Source organism: Panthera uncia, chromosome E1 (genome assembly GCF_023721935.1).
Source record: "Panthera uncia isolate 11264 chromosome E1, Puncia_PCG_1.0, whole genome shotgun sequence".
Taxonomy (NCBI): Eukaryota; Metazoa; Chordata; class Mammalia; order Carnivora; family Felidae; genus Panthera; species Panthera uncia.
Window position 1 is genome coordinate 12,927,545 of NC_064814.1, and position 26,763 is coordinate 12,954,307.

At 53.2% G+C, this 26,763-nt stretch overlaps 1 protein-coding gene across 1 annotated transcript; it reads right to left on the reverse strand.

Moving 5' to 3' along the window:
• Positions 1 to 349: 349 nt before the first annotated feature.
• Positions 350 to 26,135, reverse strand: MPP3 (MAGUK p55 scaffold protein 3). The gene is made up of 18 exons (XM_049636206.1): positions 25,307 to 26,135; positions 24,941 to 25,059; positions 24,599 to 24,676; positions 22,901 to 22,981; positions 22,501 to 22,638; positions 18,131 to 18,212; positions 16,880 to 16,965; positions 15,510 to 15,584; positions 12,837 to 13,033; positions 10,749 to 10,813; positions 9,415 to 9,435; positions 8,874 to 8,915; positions 8,390 to 8,554; positions 8,193 to 8,273; positions 5,960 to 6,053; positions 5,646 to 5,754; positions 4,078 to 4,200; positions 350 to 1,274 (listed from the first exon to the last, which is right to left on the reverse strand). The coding sequence occupies exons 1-18, from the start codon at positions 25,413 to 25,415 to the stop codon at positions 1,098 to 1,100; spliced, it is 1,842 nt and encodes a 613-aa protein (XP_049492163.1). The 5' UTR covers positions 25,416 to 26,135; the 3' UTR covers positions 350 to 1,097.
• Positions 26,136 to 26,763: the final 628 nt, after the last annotated feature.

Consider the following 26,763-nt stretch of genomic DNA (forward strand, 5'->3'; position numbering starts at 1 on the left):
TGACAGTCAGGACCGATTTGTCTTTGACAGGGGATATCATTTGGTTTCCCACGACCTAGCATGGCAAAAGCCTCTATAATCTGAAGGTGGGGGCAGGGGAGAAGCAGGGCAATTGTCAGGGACAAGAAGGACAAGTGATGGAACAGAACAGAGCAAAGCCAGGGCTCCATTCTAGGAATCTTGAGGGTATTTAGAAAAGGTACAAGCAGCCTTGTATTCCTCCCGAGTCCCTGAAAACACCACTGTGTCATCCAACAGCCCAGTGATTCATGACGACGGTGAAGTGTGCCTTGGGCTTCAGATAAAGTTTGTGCTCGATATTTAAGAAGGCAGAGAGCCAAGTTTTCCACTGCCAAGCAAACACTATCAGGGAGGGCAAAATCAACACGTTAGTGCTTGATGACAGGGGAGTCTCAGTTGCATGGAACATCTCGGTGGGCAAAACAACTCAATTCCCAACAAAGCTGAATAAATGAAGCGTCACTCTGTTTATAAAGCTTCAACATCTCTGGGGCACCTGGGTGGCTCAGCTGGTTAAGCAGCCGATGTCGGCTCAGGTCATGATCTCACGGTTGGTGGGTTCGAGCCCCGCGTCAGGCTCTGTGCTGATGGCTCGGAGCCTGGAGCTTGCTTTGGATTCTGTGTCTCCCTCTCTCTCTGCTCCTCCCCCACTCATGCTCTGTCTCTGTCTCTCAAAAACAAATAAACGTTAAGAAAAAAAATTGTTTAAAGCTTAAACATCTCTGCAAATCGGCACTGCATAAATTCACCCCCGCCTCCCCCAAAAGACAGTGGCCACTTCACTTTGGTGCAAAGAATCAGGGTCAACTTGCCTGTGACACTTTTAATGAATGAAATGTGTTCTTTTGTGATATGCCCCCTCTCAATTCGTGTTTTCCGCTCCGAAGGGGCGCAGCGAAAAACAGCAGACAAAATCCAGTAACAAACAAGACCTCACGCACGTGCTCTTCTCGACAATGGAGTTTATGGAAAATTCTGCTCCTCTCCACACTTGAGGTTGCTTGATGGTTGGCCCGGGGGAGGCCGGACTGGGTGGTGTTCCAGGTCCCCTCCGACCCGGCCGTTCTAGGATACAGTTACCTGACCCAACTAACAGGTACCCAGTGAGTGTCCTTGGTCAGCTTCTCTAGGAGCGCTCTGAGCTGGCTGTGTGCGCTCTGGAGGTCCTCCTTCACCAACACAGAGTCCACCAGGTGCCCGTAGTGCTGGTCTATGAAGGCGGCGGAAGCGGCCATCTCCCGCTGCTGTTCATCCTGCAAGGAAAAGAGGCCGTTACGGAGCAACTGGGTGGTTCTCGCTCAAAATAAGACACCTCCAGTCTTCTTCTCGGGCAGTGTTCCAGCCTCTCATTTTCCAGTGATGAGCGGGCGACTGTGGCCCGTGAGTAACCGACGGCGCGCACAAGAACAGGGTGTAGGGGTGACAACCCATCACGGCCCCAGAAATGTCGCCAGGCGGTAGACCTCATCATCGTTCGTTCTCTTGAAATACCTACTACGCATCTGTTCACCTCCAGCCATGGCATGTGCTCTGGGGGGGGGCGGCCGATTCTCTACCCGTGTGTACATCTATGTCAGTATCACACTTCCTGTTGGAAGAGATTTCCAAAGAAGCAGTACTGTCGTGCTGCACGTCAACTTGGTTGCATAGTTACAGCAAAGCACTACAAACACTACTAACTACAAGCAAAGCAAGCATTTCTGGAATCGACGAAGGGGAGAAAGGAGAATGAATAACTCTAATGCCTTCTGAAAACTCCTAACTTCAGCACCTAGAACTGAATTCTTCTGGTCATTTCCTCAGACGCAGAGCCAAACACTAGCACAGCAGCTAGAGTTTTTTACGCAAGGGCTGGGATAATCCCCACCAAATGCCCCATTTCCTTTCATCAGACTGCTTTCCTGACACGTAACTGTAAGGGACAGGTAGCCAGTGACCCCTCCTTTGCTCAGCCTGCTCAGGGTTTGCTTCTTCATTCAAAAACACTTGGAATAAGCAGAAGCTCAAGCGGGTAGCTGACTGACAATGAGCTTGATTTGGGCGGGGAAAGGCCAGCGGCAGATCCTACTTTAAGTAACACTGCAAAATGAAAACGGGCCTCTGGCACTCACCCACCTCCCTTTCTATCTCTTTCCAGTCTTTTTTTTTTTTTTTTTTTTTTTTTTGAGTTTTATTTATTTTGAGAGAGAGAGAGAGAGAGAGAGAGAGAGAGAGACAGCATGAGCAGGGGAGGAGCAGAGAGAAGGGAAGAGAGAATCTGAAGCCTGACGCGGGGCTCAAACTCACAACCTGTGAGATCATGACCTGAGCCTAAATCAGGAGTCAGACACTTAAACCTGACCGAGCCCCCCAGGCACCCCCACCGCTCTCCAGTCTTGGGCTTACAGAGACTCAGTGCTTTTACAGAGCAGGGCGAGCTGTCCTCCCCCAAAGAGACCCACATTCCAAAATTCTCTCTCCTCCTCTTCTCTCTGTTGCCAATCAGCCCCAGACTCCTATTTTGGTTTAGAAGATATGTTCTAAAGGTCTAGGAAACAGGTTGGCATGCTACCACAAAAACGATAGAGACACGAGAAGGCCGAGGCTCCTTCTTCTCCTTACTTCTTTCTCCCAAGAGGGGAAAAAGTAGATGACACTGGGAGAATCTTTCCTTTTTTTGTAATTAAAAAAAAATTTTTTTTAAGTTTGTTTATTTTTGAGAGAGAGACAGAGCACGAGCAGGGGAGGGGCAGAGAGAGGGGGAGACACAGAATCCAAAGCAGCTCCAGGCTCTGAGCTGTCAGCACAGAGCCTGATGCGGAGCCTGAACTCACGAACTGCGAGATCATGAACTGAGCCAAAGTTGGACGCTTAACTGAGTCACCCAGGCACCCTCTTTTTAAAAAAATTTTTTAAAGTTTATTTATTTATTTTGAGAGAAAGAGTGAGCAGGGGAGGGGCAGAGAGAATTCCAAGCAGGCTCCACATAGTTAGTACCTAAATCAGGAGTTGGACGCTTAACCGACTGAGCCACCCAGGCGTCCCCAGGAAAAGCTTTCTAAATCAATACTCTCTCCCACAGGGCTCCTCCCCTACTCAAAAGCACTCTTCAGTAAGCCAGCGCTGTCCCTGGATCTTCAACCCCACCTCTCCATCCACCCCACAGACACACCTCCTGTGCACCTGTCCCCCGCCTCTGGAGTTTCCCCACCTCCAGGCACCCTCGTTGTTCATCTTGGAAGCATTTAGCTCTTTAAGAAATCATAGAAGGAACATTTTTGCCACTAAGTACCTCAATCCTCTTAATATTTGCATCTTGAAGGAACTCAAGTAAATCTCTCATGGAGTAAAACGGATGGCATTTGTTTTACAGCCATAAATCCCCTGAACCCTTTTCCTGGCCTGTAAAGGTGGAACTCAACCACCTGTGGCTTTAGCAAGAAAGTCACAGGGGCACCTGGTGACTCAGTTGGTGAAGCGTTTGACTTCATCTCAGGTCATGATCTCAGAGTTTGTAGGTTTGAGCCCTGTGTCGGGCTCTGTGCTGACAGCTCAGAGCCTGGAGCCTGCTTCAGATTCTGTGTCTCCCTCTCTCTCTGTCCCTTCCCCACTCACACTCTGTCTCTGTTTCTCAAAAATGAATAAACATGAAAAAAAAATTTTTTTTTAAAGACCGTCACAGTCCTGAACAGCAGACAGGACGGATTCCTGCCGTGCTGTCGTTTGCCCCATGTTGGATTCACTTGCTGGATCCAAGTTGGTATTTTAATTAAAAACTACTTGGGTTTGGCTTGGGAATTGAACAGATTCGTGTGATCAAGTTCTTGACAGATGTCCTTGATTTTCTGGGAGGGTGCTTATGTGAAAGACTGAAGCGTGGGGAGCCCAGACAAAGTCATTGCTGTCTGAACTGGGAGGAACTTTCAGATGCCCCGTTTTGTGCCTTCTGGTGACGTGACCATCTAAGTCTGGCCAACAGGCAAATGGAAAGACGGTCCTGTCCAGAAGGTACAAGCACCCTTATGCAGCTGGAACAGGCCTTTTTAGGCCTTCAGAAATGATCAACTTTAAACTTACAAGTGGGGCTGCTATGTCCTCACAAGCTGGGGATGTAGGTGGCGTCTTCCTTTTTTCCTGTATTGCAGGCTTTACAAATATAACATAGGGCTTGAACTCTGAGGTCCTCAGTTGTTGCAGTGCCTGTGAAAGAAAGTTCAAGAATAGTATGCGTTTCGGAAATATGTTATTGTGAAAACGCTTTTCGAATGCTCAGGAATGGTGTGCTTCATCACATAACCTCGGTGGCAAACGTCCTGAGCACACGGTCCTAGGACACTGGACTTCAGCCGAGCAGACCAGCTGCTCCTTTTCCCGTCCTCCACTTTGACACTGGACTTGGCTGGGCCCCAAAGGCCCACTTGCTGAGAACGAACGTTCCAAAGCTCCAAGAGTTGCCATTTCTTTAAGCCCTGACCCCACAAGCTCCGATTAACCTTCTTATGCCCTTCTCCACCTGCCCAGTCGTGACAGAAGAGGCAGCAAGATTCAACGTGCTTCTATTTAGTCAAATGTCAATTTGGACTAATCCAAAATATGTGTTATCACACAGGCCTCCTTATGATATTCAAAGAAGAAAAGGTTTGCTAAGCAAATGAGGAGACGAAGAAATCATTTGAAACAAACCCTACAGACTTTAGAAGATGTTCAATATGCAAATCATCCTGTTCATTAGCACATATGACCTATAACATTAGGGCATCAATTTGGAAATACTGTTAAATGTACAATCTGTACCCCGGCCCCCAAAATCAAATAAATCATTTTTCAAAGAAAATGCTGAAATCTAGACTTTTAATTTCAATTACCAACCCCCAGTAAGTCCAAATGAGAGAGGGTTTTCCTCCCTAGACGTAATGTGCTTTCTGGAATCTGTTTCAAGCCAACTTCTGTAAAATAAAGCCTTACAGCTTATAGCGTAAGCTGTGTCTATAGAGGAAGAAAAACCCCCAGATTGGGTTCATAGCTTAGAAGTTTTTCTCAAAGACAAGGTTAAAAAAGATGGTTAGGTCCCGGTCAAACACACAGCATGCAGCGTGTGCAGAACTGGAAATGTTTTTGAAGCACTTCACGGGGTCAGGTCTCCCTCTCTTTTCCCTTTCAAACTGCTCTCCTGGTCGCCTCCTTCGGTGATTCCCTAAGTCACTGTTTCACTTGTCTGGGGAGGCGGGGGGTGGGGGGGTGGGAAGGAGGCACTAGGGATGCGGGAGGGGGGCGGTGTCCTGACACCGAGAGCTGAGCCCCAGCCTCCACCTGCGCATGGACATCTAATTCCCGGTCACGTCACGGGTGACCACTCGGTGCCGCCATCTACTCCGTGATTTACTCCACGCAGAGGCTACTGTCCGAGGTCTGCAGGCCCGCAGAGGGTCCACGAGCGCCCTGCAATTAATGCGGCTTCGTGTATAGATGGGCACAGTCGGGGGTACAACAAGGCTTCCGTTAGATTCTCAAAGGGAGACTGAAGGACATGCAGTACTCTGGACTAGAAAACCCTAAAACTGAGGTTCAAATGTTCTGTAAAACGCACAGTCCTCTCGTTTACGTATTCCGTCAACAGAAAATGCCCAGCTGGCCCAGAAACTCACGTCCGGCTCCACGTCCACCAAACACACTTTGTTTCTGGCCATCACGGCCTGAATGGCGTCCAGGCTGGTTCCATAGAGATTTTCCTTATATTCACCATGCTCCAGGAACCTAAAACACCACCAACGGGGATCAGGCCTGTAGTTCCCAAGCTTGTCGGAGTGAGCGTGGAAAGACGGGCGGACTTTGCACCGCAAATTCTCTCCCGCTTCCCCCGTCTCTTCCGAGAGCCCTCCCACGAGGTCAAGTGGACCACTGGACACGCGCAAAGAGCCCCAGCCGCGCCGAGGCCAGCCGGGCCGGCAAGTCCACGTACTTGTTATGATGTAAGTCAGCCTCGAATGCTTGCTTAGAGACGAAGTGATATTCCACGCCCTCCTTCTCGTGGCTCTTTCGGGGCCTGGTGGTATCTTTTAAAGAAAGGAAAAGGGAAACTGGGCAAAGAAATGTCACCTCACGGTGAGAACAGCAGCAAGCCCGTGGCCGCCTTCCTCTCCGGAACCCATTGCTGCTTTGCAGATAAACCATTTGTCTGTGTCCCTGTGGGGCAGGCACAACCTGTGATGTAGGAAAAGGAGGCCTCCCACTTTGCAGGTGAGGACACTGAGGTGCAGGCTGTGGCTTTTATTTATTTATTTATTTATTTATTTATTTAATGTTTATTGATTTTTGAGAGAGAGAGAGAGAGCGAGCATAAGCGGGGGAGAGGCAGAGAGAGGAGGAGACACAGAATCCAAAGCAGGCTCCAGGCTCTGAGCTGTCAGCCCAGAGCCCGACGCGGGGCTCGAACCCACGAACCGCAAGATCATGACCTGAGCTGAAGTCTGACACTCAACCAACTCCGCCACCCAACCGCCCCAAGGCTGTGGCTTTTAATGAATCACAGAAGGGATCCCTAATCCTAACCTTTGATGTCCAAATTGTTTTTCTTTTTGAGAGCAATGGGGCCCCAAATAGAGAGGACGCTGCTGTATGCTTTTAATTCCTTATTCGGCTAGTTTTCATTTTGCAAGAAAAGGCATGAAGACAGTCCCGTTATGGACTAGATGTGTCTCAGCAAAGCTGGCTCTCACGCTAATAATTTAAAAACACACAGCGTTTCCCCACTGATTTCTCTAGCGGACTTGAGATGCACACTCTGGGGAAAATCCAGTCCTTCACAGAACAAGAGCACACATGAAGTAACACACCGTTTTCCGGAGCATTCCAAAAGAAAAGATGGGATCTTGAGGGACGTTTTCATGCCCTTGAGAACTACCCGGGGATGCTCTGTGCTCCAAATGTGGCATCTCTGTCCAACCTCTGGCAGAGCTACGGGGTCACTTTTCTGACCATGCCATTCACTTGCTTAAACGCTTTTTATTCACCGCCGATTACACTCTAAAGACCTTAGATGAGTCTCTCCTCCCACATCACCCACACTAACTTCCCCAGTCCCTAACGCTGCTACCCTGGGTCACACCTCCATCCCTGTGGATGCACAAAGGGAACTATTCCTTTCTTCTCTGCCTGGAAAACTCCTATTTATGCTTCAAAACCCAGGCTAAGAGTCACTGCCTCTCTAAAGTGGGAAGAATCGGGAAGCCCTCCTCAACTCTCCTAGTTCTTAAAAGCACGGGGGAAAGTCACCTACCTGTGGTGTGCCTGGAAGCAGGTAGGCCAGACCATCCATATACCCCTGCCCCGGGGGCTGGATCTGGGGGTCTCCAAAGGACCAGAAGCAGTAGGCCGCAGGTGAGAGGCCTTTTGTGTGGCCTCATTAAGGACACGACTGGGCAGGCTGCCCGGTTTGAAACTCGGCTCCACTACTCACCAACTGTGTGACGCTGGGCAAGTTACTTAACCTTTCTGAGCCCCATGTCTTCCTCTGCAGGACAGGGTGGTGGTAATCCTTCTCCTCAAGGGTACTGGGAGGGCTGTCCAAGCTACCACACATAAAAGCTCTTGCTACAGGTCCTAGACTCTTCATTCTCCTCTTCCTTATCACATCCGGAACCAGGACCTCCTGCCTACTGGCTCTCAGCATCCACAGCTGCTTCTAGACTCAGGAACTGGCAGGGGCGTTAGCACCTAGGAGGATGCCCAGCCCCTCCGAGGGGCTGGAATCCAGCTACAAGGGCTCTCTGGCTTCTCTGAACTGCTCTCTTACCCAAGCAGAGGGCAGCGGCCATCGGGGTCGGAGTCATTGTGAAGAGGAAGCTGGAATGCCCCCTGAGGTTTCCACTTTGCCTGCAATGTGCTCTAGACTCGCCTCCCACCCCAGGAAGGAACTGGGCAAGTGGACTGGACTGAGAGTGGGCAGAAGTGGCCTTCTGCCTCAAAGGGTCCTAGTGGACCACTGAGAGTGGGTTTCTTATCATGTCTAGGTCTCATGAGCTGCATATAGCAGGCAGTGTGTCCATCGGTCCCTCAGACCCAAAGTAAGGATTAGGATGGATACGGGGAGTCAAGCCCCCATGAAATATCCATGCACGTGCGCGTGCGCACACACACGCACCGCCCCCCGCCCCCCCACCCCCCCCACCGCCATGTGGGCCCTCTTCTCTTACGTGGAACAGCAACACCAAAGTGCTGTGGGTTCTCTGCCACCACCTTCTGCTTCAGCTCGTGCAGTCGGGCTCCCAGAGATCCTGGGAAACAAAGGGAAGGTGACCAGGGTCCCTGCTGAGCAACCTCCCCACCCTTCCAGGAGGAAACCAGGGAGGAAATCCTGCATTTGTCCCCGGAAATGCAGGACATCACCTACCAATCAGAACCACCAGGCGGGGCCGCTCACCAGGCTGGTGCTGGTACCTGGTTACCTCCTCATAGGTCAGCAGCTCTGGAGACTCGGCTACTGCAGACACCTTTCCCTCCTGGGGGCTTCCCAGTCTCTCCCTTCGGCCCAGCCGGAAGCTTCTCCGAAGACCAGCTTTGGGGGAAGGGCAAGGGGAACCGCGGCATTAGTCCCAGGATCTCCCGGTAAAGACTTTCTCCCCCTGGCCGGACATTGGAAGGGGGGCTGAGTCCCACCGGCCTGCATCCCTTCCCTCCCAGGGCTCTGCTCCCAGTGTCTGCACCCCAAAGCCTGGGCAGGTCAGCGCCTCTTCTGGCTGACAAGAAACTGAAGGGGAATGTGAGCCCCCCAGGCTCAGCTGTTCCTCAAGGGTTCCTGGGGATGAGATCACCCTGCCTGGTTTGGGAGCCCACGGCCGGCTGTGCACGGGCAGGGCAGCGCCCCCACTACTTACCCACATAGTGCCCTTTGAGGTACCCCTCACAGTCAGACGTCTCTGGGAACCAAACAGAGAAAGGGCGGCCAGTGAGCCATGCTGGACACATACTCTGACCCAAAGGTTCCCGGCCCCCTGGGGGGCCAGGCGGAACCCACTGGGATGGTGTCTCAGGGGAGTCAGGAAGAGACGCCATATCCTGGCCCCCCAGGAAAACAAGTTCTTCTGTTTCACTCAATGCTCCATGCTGAGGCCCCAGACAGCCTTTCCAGGCCCTGGCAGGGGTTTCTGGGCCAGCAAGCCCCTCTGGGCTAGGATCAGTATGCATCGGGAGGGGACATTCACTCGCCCTGTCCACCCCCTGCAGTCTCCTGCCTCCCACCAGCACCGGCAGCCCAGCCCAGCCGGCGGGGGGCCCGTGTGCTAGGCGGGCAGGGAGGAGCTCTGTCCCCAGCAGCTCTTCACACCTCAGGGCACAGGGAGAAGGCAACAAGCCCTTCCAGACATTCTACAAAAAAGGAGTCTCATCCGGGTGCACAGGGGATAGATACCAGCCTACCTTTGTCACAAGGCTGATCATCTGCGGTTTGCACAAAAGACAGATGGAAGAGCGTTAGCGGAGGGGAACCAGGAGGCCCTGAGGCTGACAGGCAGCCGTGGCCTCGTGTGCGGAAGGAGCCCTCCATCTGTCCCCTCTTTCTTTCCTCCGACAAACCTGTGATCCGAGCTGCGGTGCACTATTAAACTGAGACTAGCTCTAATTAGTCTTCCTGTGTGTGTCTCATTAGCGGCCCCAAGCAAGCCAGCTCATCACCGGCGTTAGCAGCCTCAAGGCCAATTTACTCAGCAGTCTTTCTGACTTGAGAGCAAGTCTGGACGAGTGGCCGTGGGCGGTGGCCCGGAGCCAGCAGAGCGGCTCACTCCAGGATGCCTGCCGGCAGCGGGCTGGAACCTGCTCTCTCTTTTCCAGGGCTTGAGACCTGCCTGGGCAAAGGCAGGTGCCAGAGGATGGAGTGGCATCGAGCAGGGCTGCGGGCCAGCTGTCCCCCGGTCACCTGACACCCGTTTGGCCCCCTTGCTTGGTTCCGAGCCCCCCTGAATCCGAAAGGCCATACCACGGGGAAGCTTCCTCTCTATACACGGCTCTAACCTGGACACTCTGGCCACGGGCCCTCTGAAAACCTGACACCAGCCCCCACTCCATTCTCCCATGTTGGAAAAGAGGATGTCCTGACTCCCCTACCTCACACTGTGATGATTAAAAGGCAAGGTGAGTGTGTTTTCGAGAAGGTAGGTGCTACACAGAGTAAGCTGCCAGATAAAAATACAGGACACTCAGTTAAACCTGAACTTCAGATAAACAACAATTTCTTAGCATAAGTATATCCCAAATATCGCATGGGTTACACTTATATTAAAAACTCATTCATTGTTTATCTGAAATTCAAATTTAGTCATCCTTTATTTTTACTTGCCAAATTTGGGTCACTCACAGCCTTCTCCACTCCTCCACCATCAGTGGCTCTTGAATTGTCAGGGTCAGAAAGCCCCTTGGGAATCTAATGAAGGCTGTGGACACTCTCCCAGACAACACAAACACACAAACACAGACACACACAATTTGCACACAATTTTGGGAGAGATGTTTAACATGTCCCCCAGTATCATCTATGGGTCCCAAATATAGTAGCTTCTCTCCGGGGACTAGCCCCCCTGACCTACCCCATCCCCCTCCGCATCCTTCTCCCCATCCCCTCCTTCCTCTGGAGGCCTGTGAGCTCAGACAAGACCCATCGTGCCCTCTCCAGTCCAGTGCTTGCTTCTTCGGGGCACAAACCCCCTGAGTCCCAACCCCGGCCCCTCCCTGAAGTGCTTCCCTGCCCATCTACTCACAGGGGGGCTTCCTGAGGCTCTGTGGGCTCGGCAGGGTGCCAGTGGCTCTCCGGTAGCTTAGTCGCCTATGAGAACACAAGGAGATGGGCAGGCCCATGAGCTGGGCCACAAAACCAGTCAGAGGGACTGTAAAACTTCTGTACAACTCAGGGAAACTAAGGCCTGGATTGCACAGGTAGGAACAGCCTGGCACTCCAAGGGCCTCCCAGCTTCACAGTCAGTTTCCATAAAGAGAGACACTTTCACAGGAGCTCAGTGGTTCACGAGGAGGAAGAAACCAAGTCTTTTGCTCTGGAAGAAGCAAGACAGTCCGGCCCAGGACGGTCAAGCGATCAGTCGGTACTTTCCTATGACTGATTCTCAAGGAAAGGAGGTCTTTTCCTCACTCTCCCCTGGCCTCCCCATCTCCAAGAAAGCTAGGAAGCAGCAGAACAACTCCCAGGAGAGGTCAAGGGCAAAAGTGACTCTAATTTAACAGCCTCTTCCCCCCAAATCAGAGAGCTCAGCCAGGCACGTTGCCCAGTTTGGCCATCAGTGGAGAGACTGTCACCAAGGCCTCATCTCTGATCTGAGAAAACACTCAGGGCTCTTAGAGGTGTCTAGAGTTCCATATTGAAATGCAGCTGAAGACCTCTCCCCCAAAACCTGTGAAACTAAAGACGCATATGGGTCTGAGGTTCCCCTGAGGGAATAGGGCAAAGGTTCGCAAACTTCGCCACCTCAGAATCACCTGGAATTGGGAATTGGGACACAGAGCTCAAGTCTGCCCCTAGGGCTCCTGATGCAGCAGGTCTGGCGCAGGGCCCAGGGGTCTGCATTTCTAACACGCTCCCAGGGGATGGTTCCCAGGGGATGCTGATGCGCCTGGCCGGAGACCACACACAGGGGCACCGAAACAGCTGAAGCCTGAAGTCTGTCCCTAGAGCATTCCACACCCCAAAAGATGGAGGAGGGCTACAGGCCTCAGAAGAGGTGACGCGCTCATTACTGCCACACCCTCTGAGGCACGATTTACGCTTTTGGAAATCTATCCTAAGGAAATAATTTGAAGCATGAGGAAGAGTCTAACGTGCAGGGTGATTCCTGCAGTCTCGTAGCACTGAAACAGTGCAGACACCTGAAAAGTACAGCCCCAGGGAAGCAGTGAAGTCACCCAGGTATGATCCTTCCCCAGAGACACCTCCCTGCACGCCCTGATGAGGGGCGACCCTCCTACGATGTGACCTTGCAGAGCACGGGTCCTCCTCCCCAGCACCCGCCACATTTATATAAAGTGTTCGTCTGAACCCTGCGTGACTTTCCTGCTAAACTGTCAGCTCCTCGGGGGCAGAAACCATACTTGCTGCCCATGAGTGAACGGTCTATTTTCTGATGCGATATTATACAGCCATTAAAATCACACAGTAAAGAAGAGGCAATAATGTGGGGAATGCTGACGTCAAAATACTGAGTTATATACACACAAAAAGCATGACTTCTGGGGCGCCTGGGTGGATCAGTCTGTTAAGCGTCCGACTCTTTGATTTCAGCTCAGATCATCATCTCGAGGTTCATGAGATCGAGCCCCGTGTCGGACTCTGCACTGGCAGTGTGGAGCCTGCCTAGGATTCTTTCTCTCCCTCTCTCTCTGCCCCTCTCCCACACACTCTCTCGTTCTCTCTCAAAATAAATAAACATTAAAAGAAAAGTAAGACTTCCAATGCTACGTGCATCACTTACATAAAAAGCACAGGAAGGAAATAAATGATGCTGTCTCAATAGGGGCAAGACTTTGGGCAATTTTCTTTTCCTCGCCCTTCCCTTCTGTATTTTTATGTCTTATTTTTCAACTTTCTTTAGGTGTGTGTTATAAAACATACGTTAATTTAGGAACATAGATTTCCATATGTTTATTTAAATCTCCAACAGCCATCACCGCTGGTTAGGGCACAGAAGACAAAACACACAAACAACCAGCACTTACCTCAGGAGCAACACCCAGTGCGCCCCTCCGGCCATGGTGGCAGAGATTTGGGGCTCTGCCAGCTACCTGTGCCTCTAGCCACTCCAGAGCGCCCCCCCCCCCCTTACAACATACCCCAGACCCACCTTTCCTGGAACTGCTTGGAGGGGATGAGACCGGCCCGGAGGTTGGTGTCCCCTACTCGCTTGGCCTGCCACCACGTGGGATCATCCTGGCTCACCACCTCCAGGACCTGCCTGCGCTGGAAAGGCAGGCCTGCCTCCTGGCAGGGAATGGCCCGGTCCTCCCGAGGGTTGTAGTGGAAAAGAGCCCGCATGAACACCTGAAGAGGGCGTGATCACAGACAGGTCTAGGCTGCATCGAGGGCCAAATGACAACTATCGCCCATGGTCAGGACAAGCAAGGAGCCTCGAGAGCAGAAAGCTACTCAGAAACACGCTGCACGTATTTTCCTATCGTTCTTCAGCCATTTTGAATCTTATAGTCAGGAAACCCATCAAGGTTCAGAAAATTAATAGATGGGCTCTATATCTGAATTTCTCGTTCCAAAACTAAATATTTCCTTATTTACCGGATCTGCTGTCCTTATAACAACCTCTTAGCATAGACAAAGCGGCGATTAGTCCTGGGAACAAAAAGTAAAGGCAAGCACGATTTTAACTAAAATGTTATTTTTGATATGCTAACTGCCCCTGATGAAGTCAGCAGCCATCTGCTAAATAAGTAATCTAGATGTTTTGGTAAGAACCCAAATACTAACAAAACTACTGTTACTGACTCCTCACCATCCCCTTTCAGTGGGTAATTGACATCCACATTTTTTACAGCTCAGTCCTGCCTCCTCTGTCACATACTGGGCCAACCCCCAACTCTCCCCTTTACCCTGAAGTCACCCTCTAGAGAAGATGATGGGAAAACAATAGCATTTTGTCACACTTCCCTGTTCTATAACTTAGTGGATAGATTTATTTTATTTCTATTTCCAGACCATTAAGGCCCAATTACATTAACAGCAAACAGGAAAAAAAAAAAAAAAAAGCCAGGGGGCTTCCTTAAACAGATCCAAGTCATATTCCTTTATGCACCAGTCAGAAAAGATCTAGTTAGACAACAGTAAGAACTTTCTGGCCAGATATTGCAAGGACAGACACCCTCAACCAGCCACAGATGTCATCAAGGTCCCAGGTACCTGTAAGAGAGTATAATCTTACATGCCCAGCCCAGATCAAGCTTCTGGATCAAGAATATTTAGGAAGGATGGGCTAAGGCACAGGCTACCCATTTTATCCTCCAGGAAAACCAAGTTTTCTCCCTGTATCGAGTTAGAACCTGCAAAAGCTGCTTACGGAGATCACATCAGCATGTCCAAGAAAGAACCACCTTCCATCAGATAAGAGTCTACATTAGGTAAGCCCTGGGATTTAATCAAAGTGTGCAAATAAGAAACAGTCGCGGAAAGACTATGTGTTCATTTGCTGTGAAACACGGACATCAAAGACGTTGTCCATTACTGATCCCCATTCACCAAAATGTTTATTGACAGCTACTCTGTGCCAAGTGTTGTAATGTCCCTTCTTTCATGCACTTAGTGCGGGGAGGCAGGAGCTGGGAATCACCTTTCTTGAAAAATTGGCATGCTTCCTTCCACCTACTAATGAAAAGTATGTTGTGTATTTCATCTCCTTTCTGCCTTGGCTGCCAGGAAGACCAGATCCAAATTTATTTGAAATCAGAGCAACGCCCTCTTTTCCGCTCTACCCACCACCTCAGCTCGGGTCATAATAATCTCTCACCGAGGCTTTTACAACAGCCTCCCCACCAGGTCTCCTTGCCCCCAGTCTCTACCCACTCTAGCCTCCCCCACGGAGCTGCCTGGGAGCTCCCACATCCTCTGGGGCCTTACCATTCCAGTGCGCGCCAGGCAGACTTCCAGCAGCCAGCCCTGGCATCTCTTTGTCCAAGGGCTTTCTCTGGCCACTGCGCTACTCTAATCCAGCCAGCAGGGATTGCTGGGAATTAATTCCCGGGTGCAGCCTGGTGTGAGTTGGTGCCCTGATCTCCCAGCTGCCCTAGTGCCCAGATCTCCCAGCTGCCCTGGCTCTTGGGTGGGAAGACGGAGGGCGTGTGTCTATAGGGCAGCCCTGAGTTTGTCCCAGCAGGATTACACCCACAGTGGGAACTTCCTCCTCTCCACACCCTTGAGCCTCCGTATAACGCAGACCCCTCTGCCTGAACCTCCCTCCTCCTCATCTTCACCGGGGAAGTCCTACCAGTCCTCACCTTCCTCCAGCCCCACTTCTAACACCCTTGCTACATGACACCTTCCAGGGCACCTGTAACTCTGCTCGGGATCCTTCTGAAGCACCAATCGGCTAGCAGTGAAACACTTGGTCCCCTGACCGCCCCCCTCCTCCCCGCCCCTTCTGAACTAGGAATCCTCAGAGCTACTAACTGTCCCTGTCTCCAGCACCTGGCAGAGCGCCCGGCACAGAGGAGGTGCCCAAAAAAGGGTGCCTCACGGAAGAATTAAACAAATGGCAGTTACTTAATTGGTCCCGAATCCAGCACATTTGGTACCTTCTCTTCGTGGCCCTGATTTTCTATTTCAATTAAAATAACCTTGTCTTTTATTAGTAAGCTACGTCAAATCCCGTTTAGAAAGAGACAGGTACAAATACATGAATCACACTGTGACTGAATCACGGTTCTCCACTGAGCGTGTGGTCCAAGGACCAGACACGTGATCTCTTCCGGAATGACTGTTTCAAAGCCCTCCCCCACTTCCAACCCCACCATACCTTGCTGTCCTTTAACCGGCCCTCCTCCTGGGTGGCTGGGATGATTTTCAGGGTAATGGATCCCTGGGACTGCGCCTGAAAGGGGAGAGGGCGAAGCTTACCACCTCCCACGTCCCAACCTCCGTGAGTTCGAGTCTTACTGTCCAGATCTGGAAACTCGCGTTCAGAAGGAAGTCAGACTCGCCACCACCCCTGTGGCCCACTGTCCCGTGGTGGCACCCAGTTGGATTAACTACAGGAAAACTCAAAACCAAGTACCATTTGCATTTTCATGGGACAAAGGGACAAAGGAGCACCAAGGACAGCGCATGCAATGAATTCCACTTTCCCATCTCTCCTGACCTCCCGTGCCCCAAAGGGCTGACCTCTCATGCCTCAAAGGGCCGCCCTTCTTTCTATTCTCTCAGGTTATTTTAATAACCAAGTGCAGTTTCCTTTCCCTCCCTTGCTTCCATTTTCCCCACACGGGTTCTCCAATCTCAAGCCACTCCTCCTACCTTTCCAGGGGTTCCCCTTCCCTCTACCTGACACAGACTCTGCACCCCCACGTGGGGGCCCACGAGGCAGAATGCTGGCAGCCCACGAGAGCACGTCTCACCCAACGGTCTCCCGGGCCCAGCACCACCCTAGAACACAAGGAGGCCCGTGCCCAGAACCAGGGAAAGGGCAGTGGCGGCAGGAACACCAAAGAAGCCTGCCCGCTCCCTACAGCGGGGCCTCCTCTCTTCGGATCTTCCCATTTCTGCCCCTTCCCGAACCATCAGAAGTTAGAAAAGAGGGTCATGTTCGGGGAGGATGCCTTAGGGTAAAGAAGACAAAACTGTGATTGGGGCTTTTTACAACTGCAGCTTGACTTGAACTTCCAGTATGGGCTCTGGAGGTGGTTTGCGTCCCAGCACGTAACACCCTCTAGAATCCCCTTACAGATGGGAAGTGCTGTAGCCTTTCCCAGATGTTTGCATCCTAATCATAACCGCACACTGGATGAGAAACCACCCCTGCTCCGACTTTACAGGTAAGTGAAACGCAAAGTGAACTAATGACCTGCCCGAGGCTGCACAGCTAGAAAGTTAGTGCAGGCAGGATTCAAACCCAGGACCGGCTGACCCCAAAGCCCTTGCTCTTGGTCCTCCCTGTGCTGCAGCTTCTTGTTCCATATTCCTCAGCCCTTCGGAAGAGGGGGCCCTTTTGAGGGGATCTCCCAGAATGGTCCTCGGGAAAGGGACAGGGGGAGGGGGAGGGCTGTGCTGAAGAGACGGTCTGAGAGGCAGGAGGCCCAGAAGCGCCATTCTTCCTGTTCCCCCCCCCCCCCCCCCCCCCCCCGGCCCCCTGCCCCCCCCCCCCTCCCCCAGCATGCGTGCAGCACAGACCAGAATCTGGCTGATCTCGTCCGGGCGCTTATGCAGGACTGTGATCCCGTTCACTTCTCGGAGCTCATCTCCAACGTGGACCAGACCTAAGAGACACAGGGGCTGCCCCTCAGCACAGGAAGGGGCCTCAGCCCCAGGGCCCCACTGGCGCCCACCCGAGGAACCCGCCGCACGCACGGCAGACCCAAGGTGTAAAGGCAGCGGGTGGGCCCGGGACTGGCTGAGCCCTACTGCGCGCGGGGTCCCTCACTCGGCACCGCGGCCTCAAAACCACCCAGGGAAATCCCCAGTTTACAAGGGCGCAGCTGAGACCCAGAAAAATAACGCAGCTTGCCCAAGGCCGCTCTGCCAAGAAATAAAGGAGCCTGTGTTCGAACACATTTATTTTGACACAGAAGGCCTGTGTTCCCTCACTTATAACCTTTGCTTCTTTAAAAACATTAACTCTTCACCTTCCCGGATTAACAGACACACTCTAAGAATGTCTTTCTCCAGTCTTAACAAGAAAAACCGAAGGGCCCCGGGAAAGATGGCGTTACGTCAAGGGTGTTACACACACCTGTCCACTGGCCTCTGCTTGAATGACAAGAGTCTCTACACACTGGGCCCTCTTTGCTAATCAAAATGAGGCCGGCAGCAATGGCAGCCAGAAGGCAGGCAGGAGTGCGGAATCTTGGGCCCGCCCTCGACCTGCTGAATCAGAATTGCATTTTAACAAGATGCTCGGGAGGGTGGGGGGGGGGGGCTTCTGTGCGTGTTAATGTTTGAGAAATCACTGGACTTCACAACAGCGATCCCCAGACTTCTGGGGTAACACCTCTCTACACCAGAAGGTTTGCCTCCCAACGGAGTAGCTCTTTCACACAAGTGATTCTCAACCTGTTTCCCACCCAAACAAATCTGGGGCGTGAACACCCTTCCCTCTGTAATAGTGACAACCGGGGTGGTGGGGAAGGGTGTCCCGGCTCCTCAGTTAGAAATTACTCGTCAAGCCCGTGCTGTGGGCTGAGCTACCATAGCCCTCGGCTAGGCCACGGGGCAAGAGCCCAACGTTCTCCAGGCCCAAGGTATTTTCAGACGATCAAAATTTCTACCAGGCTTGGGAAGAAGAGAAATCCAGCCACACTTCCCGAAAGCAAAGCACATCCCAAACAGGGGCCAGAGAGGAGGAAAGGAGACTTGTGGGTCAAAGGGAGAAGGCTGGGGCACGCTGGCCATCACCTCGGCCAGGCCAGCACTGACGCCACTCACCGCTCCGGTCTGCTGCGCCCCCTCGCATGATCCGGGCCACCACAACAGCCCCTGAGTGCTCATCCCGCCGGATGGTGGCACCCTGCATCAGAGACAGAGCGGGCAGGATCCTAAGAGGCAGCCCCAAACCTCACACCCCAACTCTCTGGACCCAACAGAGTGTCCCCATCTCTCCTTTTCTCACCCCAGAGGGCAGATCAATGGGGCTCTTTCCAGTGCTGAGGACATCATAAAACCGGCATCTCACATCAACACAGCACAGCAATTCACACCTTACAAAGCACAATAACACTGGGGCGCCTGGGTGGCTCAGTCAGTTAAGCGTCGGACTTCGGCTCAGGTCATGATCTCACAGTTCGTGGGTTCGAGCCCCGCCTCGGGCTCTGCGCTGCCAATCACAGGGTACTGGGCCTTCTGTGGTTGCCGAGGGGAACCAGTTATGCACCAGCCAGAGCTTCAGGACCAGGACTTGGCCCGTGGACCACAGCAGAGATGATGTCTAGGGTGAGAGGCGCTAACAAGCCCTCAGTTTCGTGCACCATGCAGGCGGGACTGTGGCAGGCAGGGCAGTGTCAGGTGAAGGGCTGGAGTTGGATGACCCTGGATTTGAATCCTCTCTGCCATTCACTGAAAGCATGCAGCCTTAGCAAGGAAGCTCCTTATCTTCTCTGAGTCGGTTTCCTCTAGGGTGTGGGATAGCACTTAACTCCGGGGGTTAGTACAAGGGTTCCATCAGGTAATGCAGGCAAGCCACGCAGCATACAGTAAGCACTCAATAAACGTTAACCTTTTATTGGCTGTTCCTGCAAACGCATTGGCACACCCATTCACACACTTCATTCACGCCACCTATTTGAAGTCCATGGGACAGATACTGCCAGAAACCATCAGCCAAGAACCCCACGGCTTCTTGCTCCCTAGACCTTCAAACTTTCTAGCATCTCTGTCCATCCTTTCCTTCTTTCCCCCCTCTCAGAGGAGGGGCACCTTCCATCTGGGCTGGTCCTTCTGTTCCCTCCCTTTCTCTGCCGCAGTCTCAATGCCCCATCTCTGCTGGCTCCTTCTCCTGGCTCCAAAAATATCACATCCCCTTCATCAATAAAAAGCCTGCCCCCATCCCCCCATCCAGCAGCCACCGGTCTCTTCCTTTGGAGCAAATATCTTTTTTTTTTTTTTAATTTTTAAATGTTTATTTATTTATTGAGATTGAGAGAGAGAGAGAGAGAGAGAGAGAGAGAGAGAATCCCAAGCAGGCTCTGTGCTGTAAGTGCAGAGCCCAACACAGGGCTCGAACTCACAAACTGTGAGATCACGATCTAAGCCCAAACCAAGAGTTGGATGCTTCACAGACGGAGCCCCCCAGGCACTCCTGGAGCAAGCTTTTAAAGAAGCAGTCGCATCTGCTCTCTCCACTTCCTGCCCCCCCGCAAGTCCCACCGGCTGCCAGCTCCCACGTTCCATCTTCTCTCCTCTCTCTCCCATCTGACTTTGGTGCCCGCTCTCCCTTCGGGATCTTCTCTTAGCCTGGGCCCTGGTGATACCCCTCTCTCCTGGGTCTTCCCGGTGACAACTTGTCCTCCTCAATCTGTCTTTCAAATGGTGATTAAAAGGCCAGGATCTAGCCCTGGCCCCCTTCTTGCTTCACTGTCTACTCTCTACCCAAGCGGTCTCGACCTCTCAGGTGTGATTTTCACCTGTCCGGGATGCTGGCGGCTGCCCACTCTGTATCTCTGAACAAATAATCCTTCCACTTCCTGGATGCCTCCACTTTTGAATTCAATGGGACCTAAGCTCCCTATTCCTTCCCTTGAATGATGGCCCCAGTGCCCACCCGGCCATCCCAACTGGATATCTGGGCACTATCCCAGGGATCCCCCCCAGACTCCTGCCCAAAGCGGTGCAGCCACAAAGTGACATTAATTTTTTTCTGAAATACTTCTTGGCTTTCTCTTCCCCGTTCCCACAGGCCTAAGTCAAGCCCTCTTTCTGAACCTCCACCTATCTGGTCCCCACCTTCAAATCAGTCCTCTGCTTCTGGCCTCCTCCTCCAGGCCACTTTCTATCTGGCGACCAAGATCATCTTTCTTTTTTTTTTTTTTTATTTAAAAAAATAATTTTTTTTAATGTTTATTTATTTTTGAGAGAGAGACAGAGTGTGAGTGGGGGAGGGGCAGAGAGAGAGGGAGACACAGAATCCGAAGCAGGCTCATGCTCTGAGCTGCCGGTGCAGAGCCCGATGCGAGGCTCGAACTCACAAACCGTGAGATCATGACCTGAGCCGAAGTCAGACCCTCAATCGACTGTGCCACCCAGGCGCCCCTGGGATGATCTTTCTAAGCTGCAAATCTGACCATGTTATTTCTTACCTAAAACCTTACAATAGCTCCCCACTGCTTTTAGGATCAAGCTATGACACGCTGCAGGGACAAACAGCATCTCCCTCCGATCCGGCCCCACCTCTGTCTCTCCTAACCACAACTTAGCATTCTACGTCCACACTGGGAAGCCCAGAGCTCCCTGAATATGACAGAGCAGGCAATTAGCTAGATATAAGCAGGGAACAAGTGCTTTCTGACTGATAAAATAGCGGAGACCAAGTTCCAAACAGCCAGGACAGACCCTAGGGGATACGCCCCAGTTCCTCCCTCTGATCACTTCCCTACAGTAACCGATGGCTTCATTGTAATGCATTTACATTGTGGTTTTTAACCCCTTGCCCCCGCCCTCCCCCATTGTTGCCCTGACAGGTCAGACAAGGACCATATGGGGCTAAAAACTCCCCCTCCCAACTGACAGGAGGAGTCCCTTGGATGCCTGGCTGCAGCCTTGGTCAGGAACCGCCCTATCTCTGACCCATAACCTATCCAAACAGAAAAATGAAAAGACAACCCTGACCCACAGTGCAGCTGTCACTTCTGGGCCTGCCAGCTCTCCAACGGTGGAGAGTGTACTTTCACTTAAACTGCTATGAAACCCTTGCTTGCGGGGCGCATGGGTGGCTCAGAAGGTTAAGCGTCCGACTTCGGCTCAGGTCATGATCTCACGGTTCATGGGTTCGAGCTCCGCGTTGGGCTCAGTGCTGACAGCTCAGAGCCTAGAGCCTGCTTTGGATTCTGTGTGTGTGTGTCTCTCTTTCGGCCCCTCCCCTGCTCGTTCTCCTGCCTCCCCCTCTCTCTCAAAAAAATATATTAATAAACATTTTAAATAAATAAAAATAGACTAAAATAAACCCTTGTTTGCTTTAGAGTTTGGTTCTAAATTCTTTCTTGGCCAAACTCAGGAACCAAGGCCGGAGAACAGGACTGCCCGTTGACAAATACACCATGCTGTTTCCCTCACCGTGATTTTGCTCAGGTAACTCTAATGTGCGGAGGGCCCTTCCTCTCCCTTTTCCTTCTGGGAAACTTGTTCCCTCTCTTGGAATTCAGCCCCGGCATCACCTCCTCCGGGACCACCCCCCCACCCCGCCCCGTCACTCTCCTGTGACCTCCCAGAGGGCAAGGACTAAGTCTTGGTCGTCTCTGAACCTCCGGTGCCCAACACGGTGCCTGGCACACGATATGCTCACTGCATCAGTGGATGCCTGCCCCATTTTGCAGGTGGGGAAACAGAGGAGCACTCCTCTTCCGTTTGCAGAAGTGGTTTAGCTGGGGGTCCTTGGTGAGAGTGGAATGGGGGTCCCTGGAATGCCAGCTGCAGTAATTATCCGGGGCAAACACTCAATTCTCTGGACTTCCTCCACTTCCCTCCATCTAATAAACACCCCTGTCCCTTTGCTCGGTAAATCGGTGCTGAACTAGGACCAGAATGATGACAATGTGTCAGCTGGGGAGAAGAATGGCTGCTGCCCCGTGCTTCCTCAGTATTCAGAGCAGGATTTGGCCAACTTTTTCTGTAAAGGGCCAAATGCAAATATCTTGGGCTTTGCAGGCCACACCATCTCCGTGGTAACCACTCAGCACCGCTGTCACGGGGAGAGGCGGCCACAGACAATGCGGAAGTGAAAGGGCATGGCCGTGTGCCAGTAAAACTTTATTTACAAAAACTGGCAGTGGGCTGGGTGCGGCCTTCGGACTATAGTTTGCCAACCTCTGATTCGGAGCAGGATGATCAGGGTGGCCCTGGACAGCTGCGAAGGTTATTTACTGCACAAAGGAGCTCGGCCACAGTTGAATGAGGCCGTATACACCCACAGAAAGAGGTACCCTGTACACAGTGGTGCCACGGGGACTTGTAGCAGCCGTGATGAAGCTGCCGTCACTCACTCCAAAGACTTCGGGGCTGGGGGGGGGGGGGGCTTCCCCGGGTTGTGGGGGGGGGGGGGAGGGGGAACCGGAGGGGGGGGGGGGGGAGAGGTGAGTGTCACATACCAGGGGCTCCTTGTTCTTCACCAGGCGGACAATCTTCACTGATTCTTCATCAAAATCCTCGTCAATATTCTCGGGCAAAGGGGGAAGAACAGGGTCGAAGTTCTTTTGGGCAACCGTATCGTGCACCATGAGCATGGCCTGTCAGGAAAGCGAGAGAAATGAAGGGCTCCAGCCCCGAAGCTCAAAGGGGCCCGGGGGGGGGGGGGGGCCCTGACTGGGCAATGATTTGGAGGTCCCCGATCTCAGGCCAGAGAGACCACCGCCCCCCAGACACCGGCACTGGGGACCCCTCCGCTCAGAATTCTCCTTCCTTCCTCAGCCTCCTGGCCGAGCGCTCCCTCCTGCCCCCATCCCAGGAGATGCACGCTGCGGGGGCAGGCAGGGACTGTGGCGTGACTACCTTGAGGTGGGGGGTGGACAGCAGCTGGAGCAGCTCCCTCTCGTCGCTGTGCACGGAGGCGGCCTGCAACTCTTCTATCACCTGTAGAGAAGGACCAACACAGAACGCGCCTGCCAGAAGTCGCCCAGGGAAAGACGCCGCTCCCTGAGCTTCAGACCCAAGGGCCCTCGCGGGAACCGTGACAGCACCCAGGAGTTCACTGGCCCCTCAGCCACCCCAGGACGGTCGCTCCCAGGGAAATCACAGCAGGGATCAGAAGCGCCTCGGTAGCTCCGTAAGGTATTCCTAACGGGAGCTAACTTCTTAAGCCCTTCCTACGAGCTCTTCTGCTTTATGTGGAGCTCCTCGCCCAACTGGCACAGTGAACTGAACACAGAAGGTGCTGTTGTTTCGCCGTTTGACAGGCGAGAATTAAATAAGAGAGATGAAATATCTTGCACGAGGTCAAAAAGCCAGGATTTGAACCTGGGCTTAGCTGGCCCTATTATCTGTGTCCTCACCACTATGCTATTTTATAGATGAAGCAGCTGGGGCTCCGAGAGGTTGACTGACTTGTTGAAGGCCACAGAGCTAGTAGGAGAGGCAGTGCTGACAACCTAACGTGCTCTCAGTCACATCACAGGAGCGAGGGAAGGTCCGCACCCACAGGCTGCAGCCGGGCCTCGCCAGGCCGTCTCCTGAGGTTAGGTGAGTTTATTCAGGAGCTGGTCTTGGCAACCAACTGGGACGGCTTTTCCCAAGCCATGCAACACAGAGGACAGGTCTAGAAGAAATTAGGAAGCATTCCTTTTTTTTTTTTTTTTTTTAAATTTTTGTTAATGTTTATTTATTCTTAAGAGAGCGACAGAGCGTGAGCTGGGGAAGGGCAGAGAGAGACAGAGGGCAACAGAGAATCTGGAGCAGGCTCCAGGCTCTGAGCTGTCAGCACAGAGCCTGATGTGGGGCTCGAACTCATGAACCGAGAGATCATGACCTGAGCCGAAGTCAGATGCTTAACTGACTGAGCCACCTAGGCACCCCTAGAAGCATTCCTGTAAAAAACAAGAACGCTGGGGCGCCTGGATGGCTCAGTCCGTTAAGTGTCTGGCTCTTGGTTTTGGCTCAGGTCATGATCTCGCAGTTTGTGGGTTTGAGCCCCGCTGGTAACACAGAAACTGCTTGGGACCCTCTTGTCTCCCTCCCTCTCTCCCCCTCCCCTGCTCGCCTTCTCTCTCTCTGCCTCTCTAAACAAACAAACAAACAAACAAACAACAAATAAATAAATAACAAGAACCCCGAACCAGTAAGCAGGGACGCACTGCAAGTCTTTGGATCCTAGGGCTTTACATGGGGCCTCCCGAAAGCACAGAACAAGGTGATTGTTTGACCTTCATATCGCCAGTCCTCAACAATGTGAGAACTGCTGATCTGATCCTAATGCTCTCATTTCACAGCTGGGGGAAGAGACTTTCTCGGGAACACACGGTAAGTGGGCGTCATCGTGTCCCCGTGTCCCCTGGCCTCGTGCAAGGCTCACAGGTTCTTTCCTGCCTGTTAGGAGGCCCAAGGAGGAGCAAGAAGAGAAGGGAAGTAGATGCCTCTTCACCTCTGGGCTCCGAGCCCCTCGGTCCCCTAGACTACGCGATGGTGACAGGCAACGTGAAAGAGCCCTATGGGGTAGGGAGCAGGGCTAACACCGTAAGGAAAAACCTGGCTTACATCCTCAGCAAGGGCCACAGCGCTGTGCAGAACTGGGGTTGGACTTTGCCTCTCGTAATAGCGCAGCTTCTCGTGAATCTGCAAAGACAGCCGATTTCAGGCTGGGGCCTCCCAAGTCAGCTGCCCCGGTGTGCCCCGGATACCACACAGCCTGCCCATGACTGTGGGGCTGCACGGGGCTGCACCCGTGGGGTCACCGGTGGGGCAGCAGGAGAGAAAGCCATCCACAGTGGGCTAATGAAGACCTTCCTGGGGGAGGGAAAAGGTTGAGATGAAGTGCATGGGCCCCGGCTAGGAAAACCTCTAGAAACCCTCACGAAATGGGATGAAATGAGGCTTTACCTTCATTAAGTAACTGAGGCTTTTTTCACTGAACACATCCCTCAAGAAGCCCATCTCTTCCTTGTGGTTGGAGTCAGGTCTGAGCTGAGAAGTCAACAGTGCCAGGGTTTCGTGCAAACCTGAGGAGCGTGGAAGAAACACAAAGTAAAGCCAATGCAATGGGTACTTCCTGGGGACTCCAGGGGACCCGAAGTGGACCCTGCCATATGGACATGTTCTCTCCCCAGGCTCTGGTTCCCAGGGTTCGCAGGTAAGGCCGCTCCCGTGAACCAGGGCTGGGTCCACCTGCTTTCTGTCCAGCCTCAGGCTGCTGAGCAGGCTCTTGTCCTTCAGGGCTATGGCAGCCCAGCCAGGGGTCACACTCACCGGAATCCTCAGACAACACTGGCATGTCTGTGCTGGTCAGCTCCTGAGCTCCGCCTGGGGATCCTGGGAGAAGGAAGGTAAGCGCTGTAGCTCCGTCAAGCATGTTCATTCAACAAACAGTGATTACACGTCTGCTGTGTCTGTCCGTGATCAATCTGGGGACAGAGGGGTTGGGAACAAGTAACTGCTCCCTTTTGTCAGAGAGCAAAGGAAGACTAAGATTTGTTAGTACCCCCTATGTGCCAAGCATTATGCTGGGTGGTTTCACATGACATTTTTCTTAATCTGCACAAAGCTCTGAGAAATGGATACTAATATCCCCGTTTTAAGCTGATGACGCCTGATCAAGAAACAGGCTTGGAGGAGTTCAGCAGCTTGCAGGTCAGAATCCATGCTCTGGTGGCCCTTCCAGGCTGGTCTCAAAGGTACAAAGTGGCTTCTGCCCGACAGTGGGTGCTCTCCTCTGCAGCATCCCCTGTGCCCTGTTACCTTCTAAGAGGTCGTGGTCCGGTCCCTTAGCCTTCACAAGTCCCTCGTTCACCTCCAAGTCCCTTGTCACACCTTCAACAAGTACCTGGCTGGGCCTACGAGCTCCCTCCTTCCCCACCACCCCCAAGTCCCAAACTGAAGGGAGCCTCCCCCAGAATGGAGTGTTAGAGAGGAGCTGGAGAAACAGGAGTCGGGTTTCTACTCCGCAGGACTGGGGAGCCCTAGTTCAGGAGCCACCCCCCCCCAACGTGCTCTGCAGCACGTGGACCTCAAAAAGTCCTCCTTCAGAAGGGGACAAGGAGAGTAATGATTCATTCATTCCGCAAACATGGAGCACCGGTGACACCAAGATGCCAAAGAATGATCCTGGGCTCTCCAGCCACCGCGCCCCCCCACCTCCATCCAGACTCACCCTCCGGTTCCTTCTAGCCGTGCCCCCCCCAACCCCCACTCCCCGAGGCGGCCAGCCACGCACTCCAGCTCGCTTTCGGAAGGAACCTGTGGGACGAACAAGGAGCGCGGCTGGCCGAAGGGGAGGCGAGCCCCAGGGTCCGCTCGGGGGCGGTCGGGAGAATGCCGAGCGGCGGGAAAGGAGCGCGGCACACCGCCGGGGGGGGGGGGTGGCGAGCGCGGGGAGTGGGCCGGGGGCCGAGGGGCGGGGACGCGGCGCCCCCTCCCCCAGGCGGGGAGCTCGGGGGGCCGCGAGGCAGCAGCGCGCACGAGGGGCGGGGCTCGGCCCAGCCTCCCCGCCCCCCGCCGCGCCCCTCCCGCCGCCGCCCCGCTCCCGGGTCCGTTCCCCGCGGGGGTTCCTACCTGGGCGCGCCGGGATCTCCGCTCCACCGCCGGGATCCGCGCGGGTGCCCGGAGCCTCGGCCGCGTCTGGCTCCGCCTCCCCGGCCCCTCCCTGCCGCGGCCGCGCGGGGCGGGGGTGGCGGAGCCGGAGCGGGCGGGGCGCGGGAGGAGGCGGG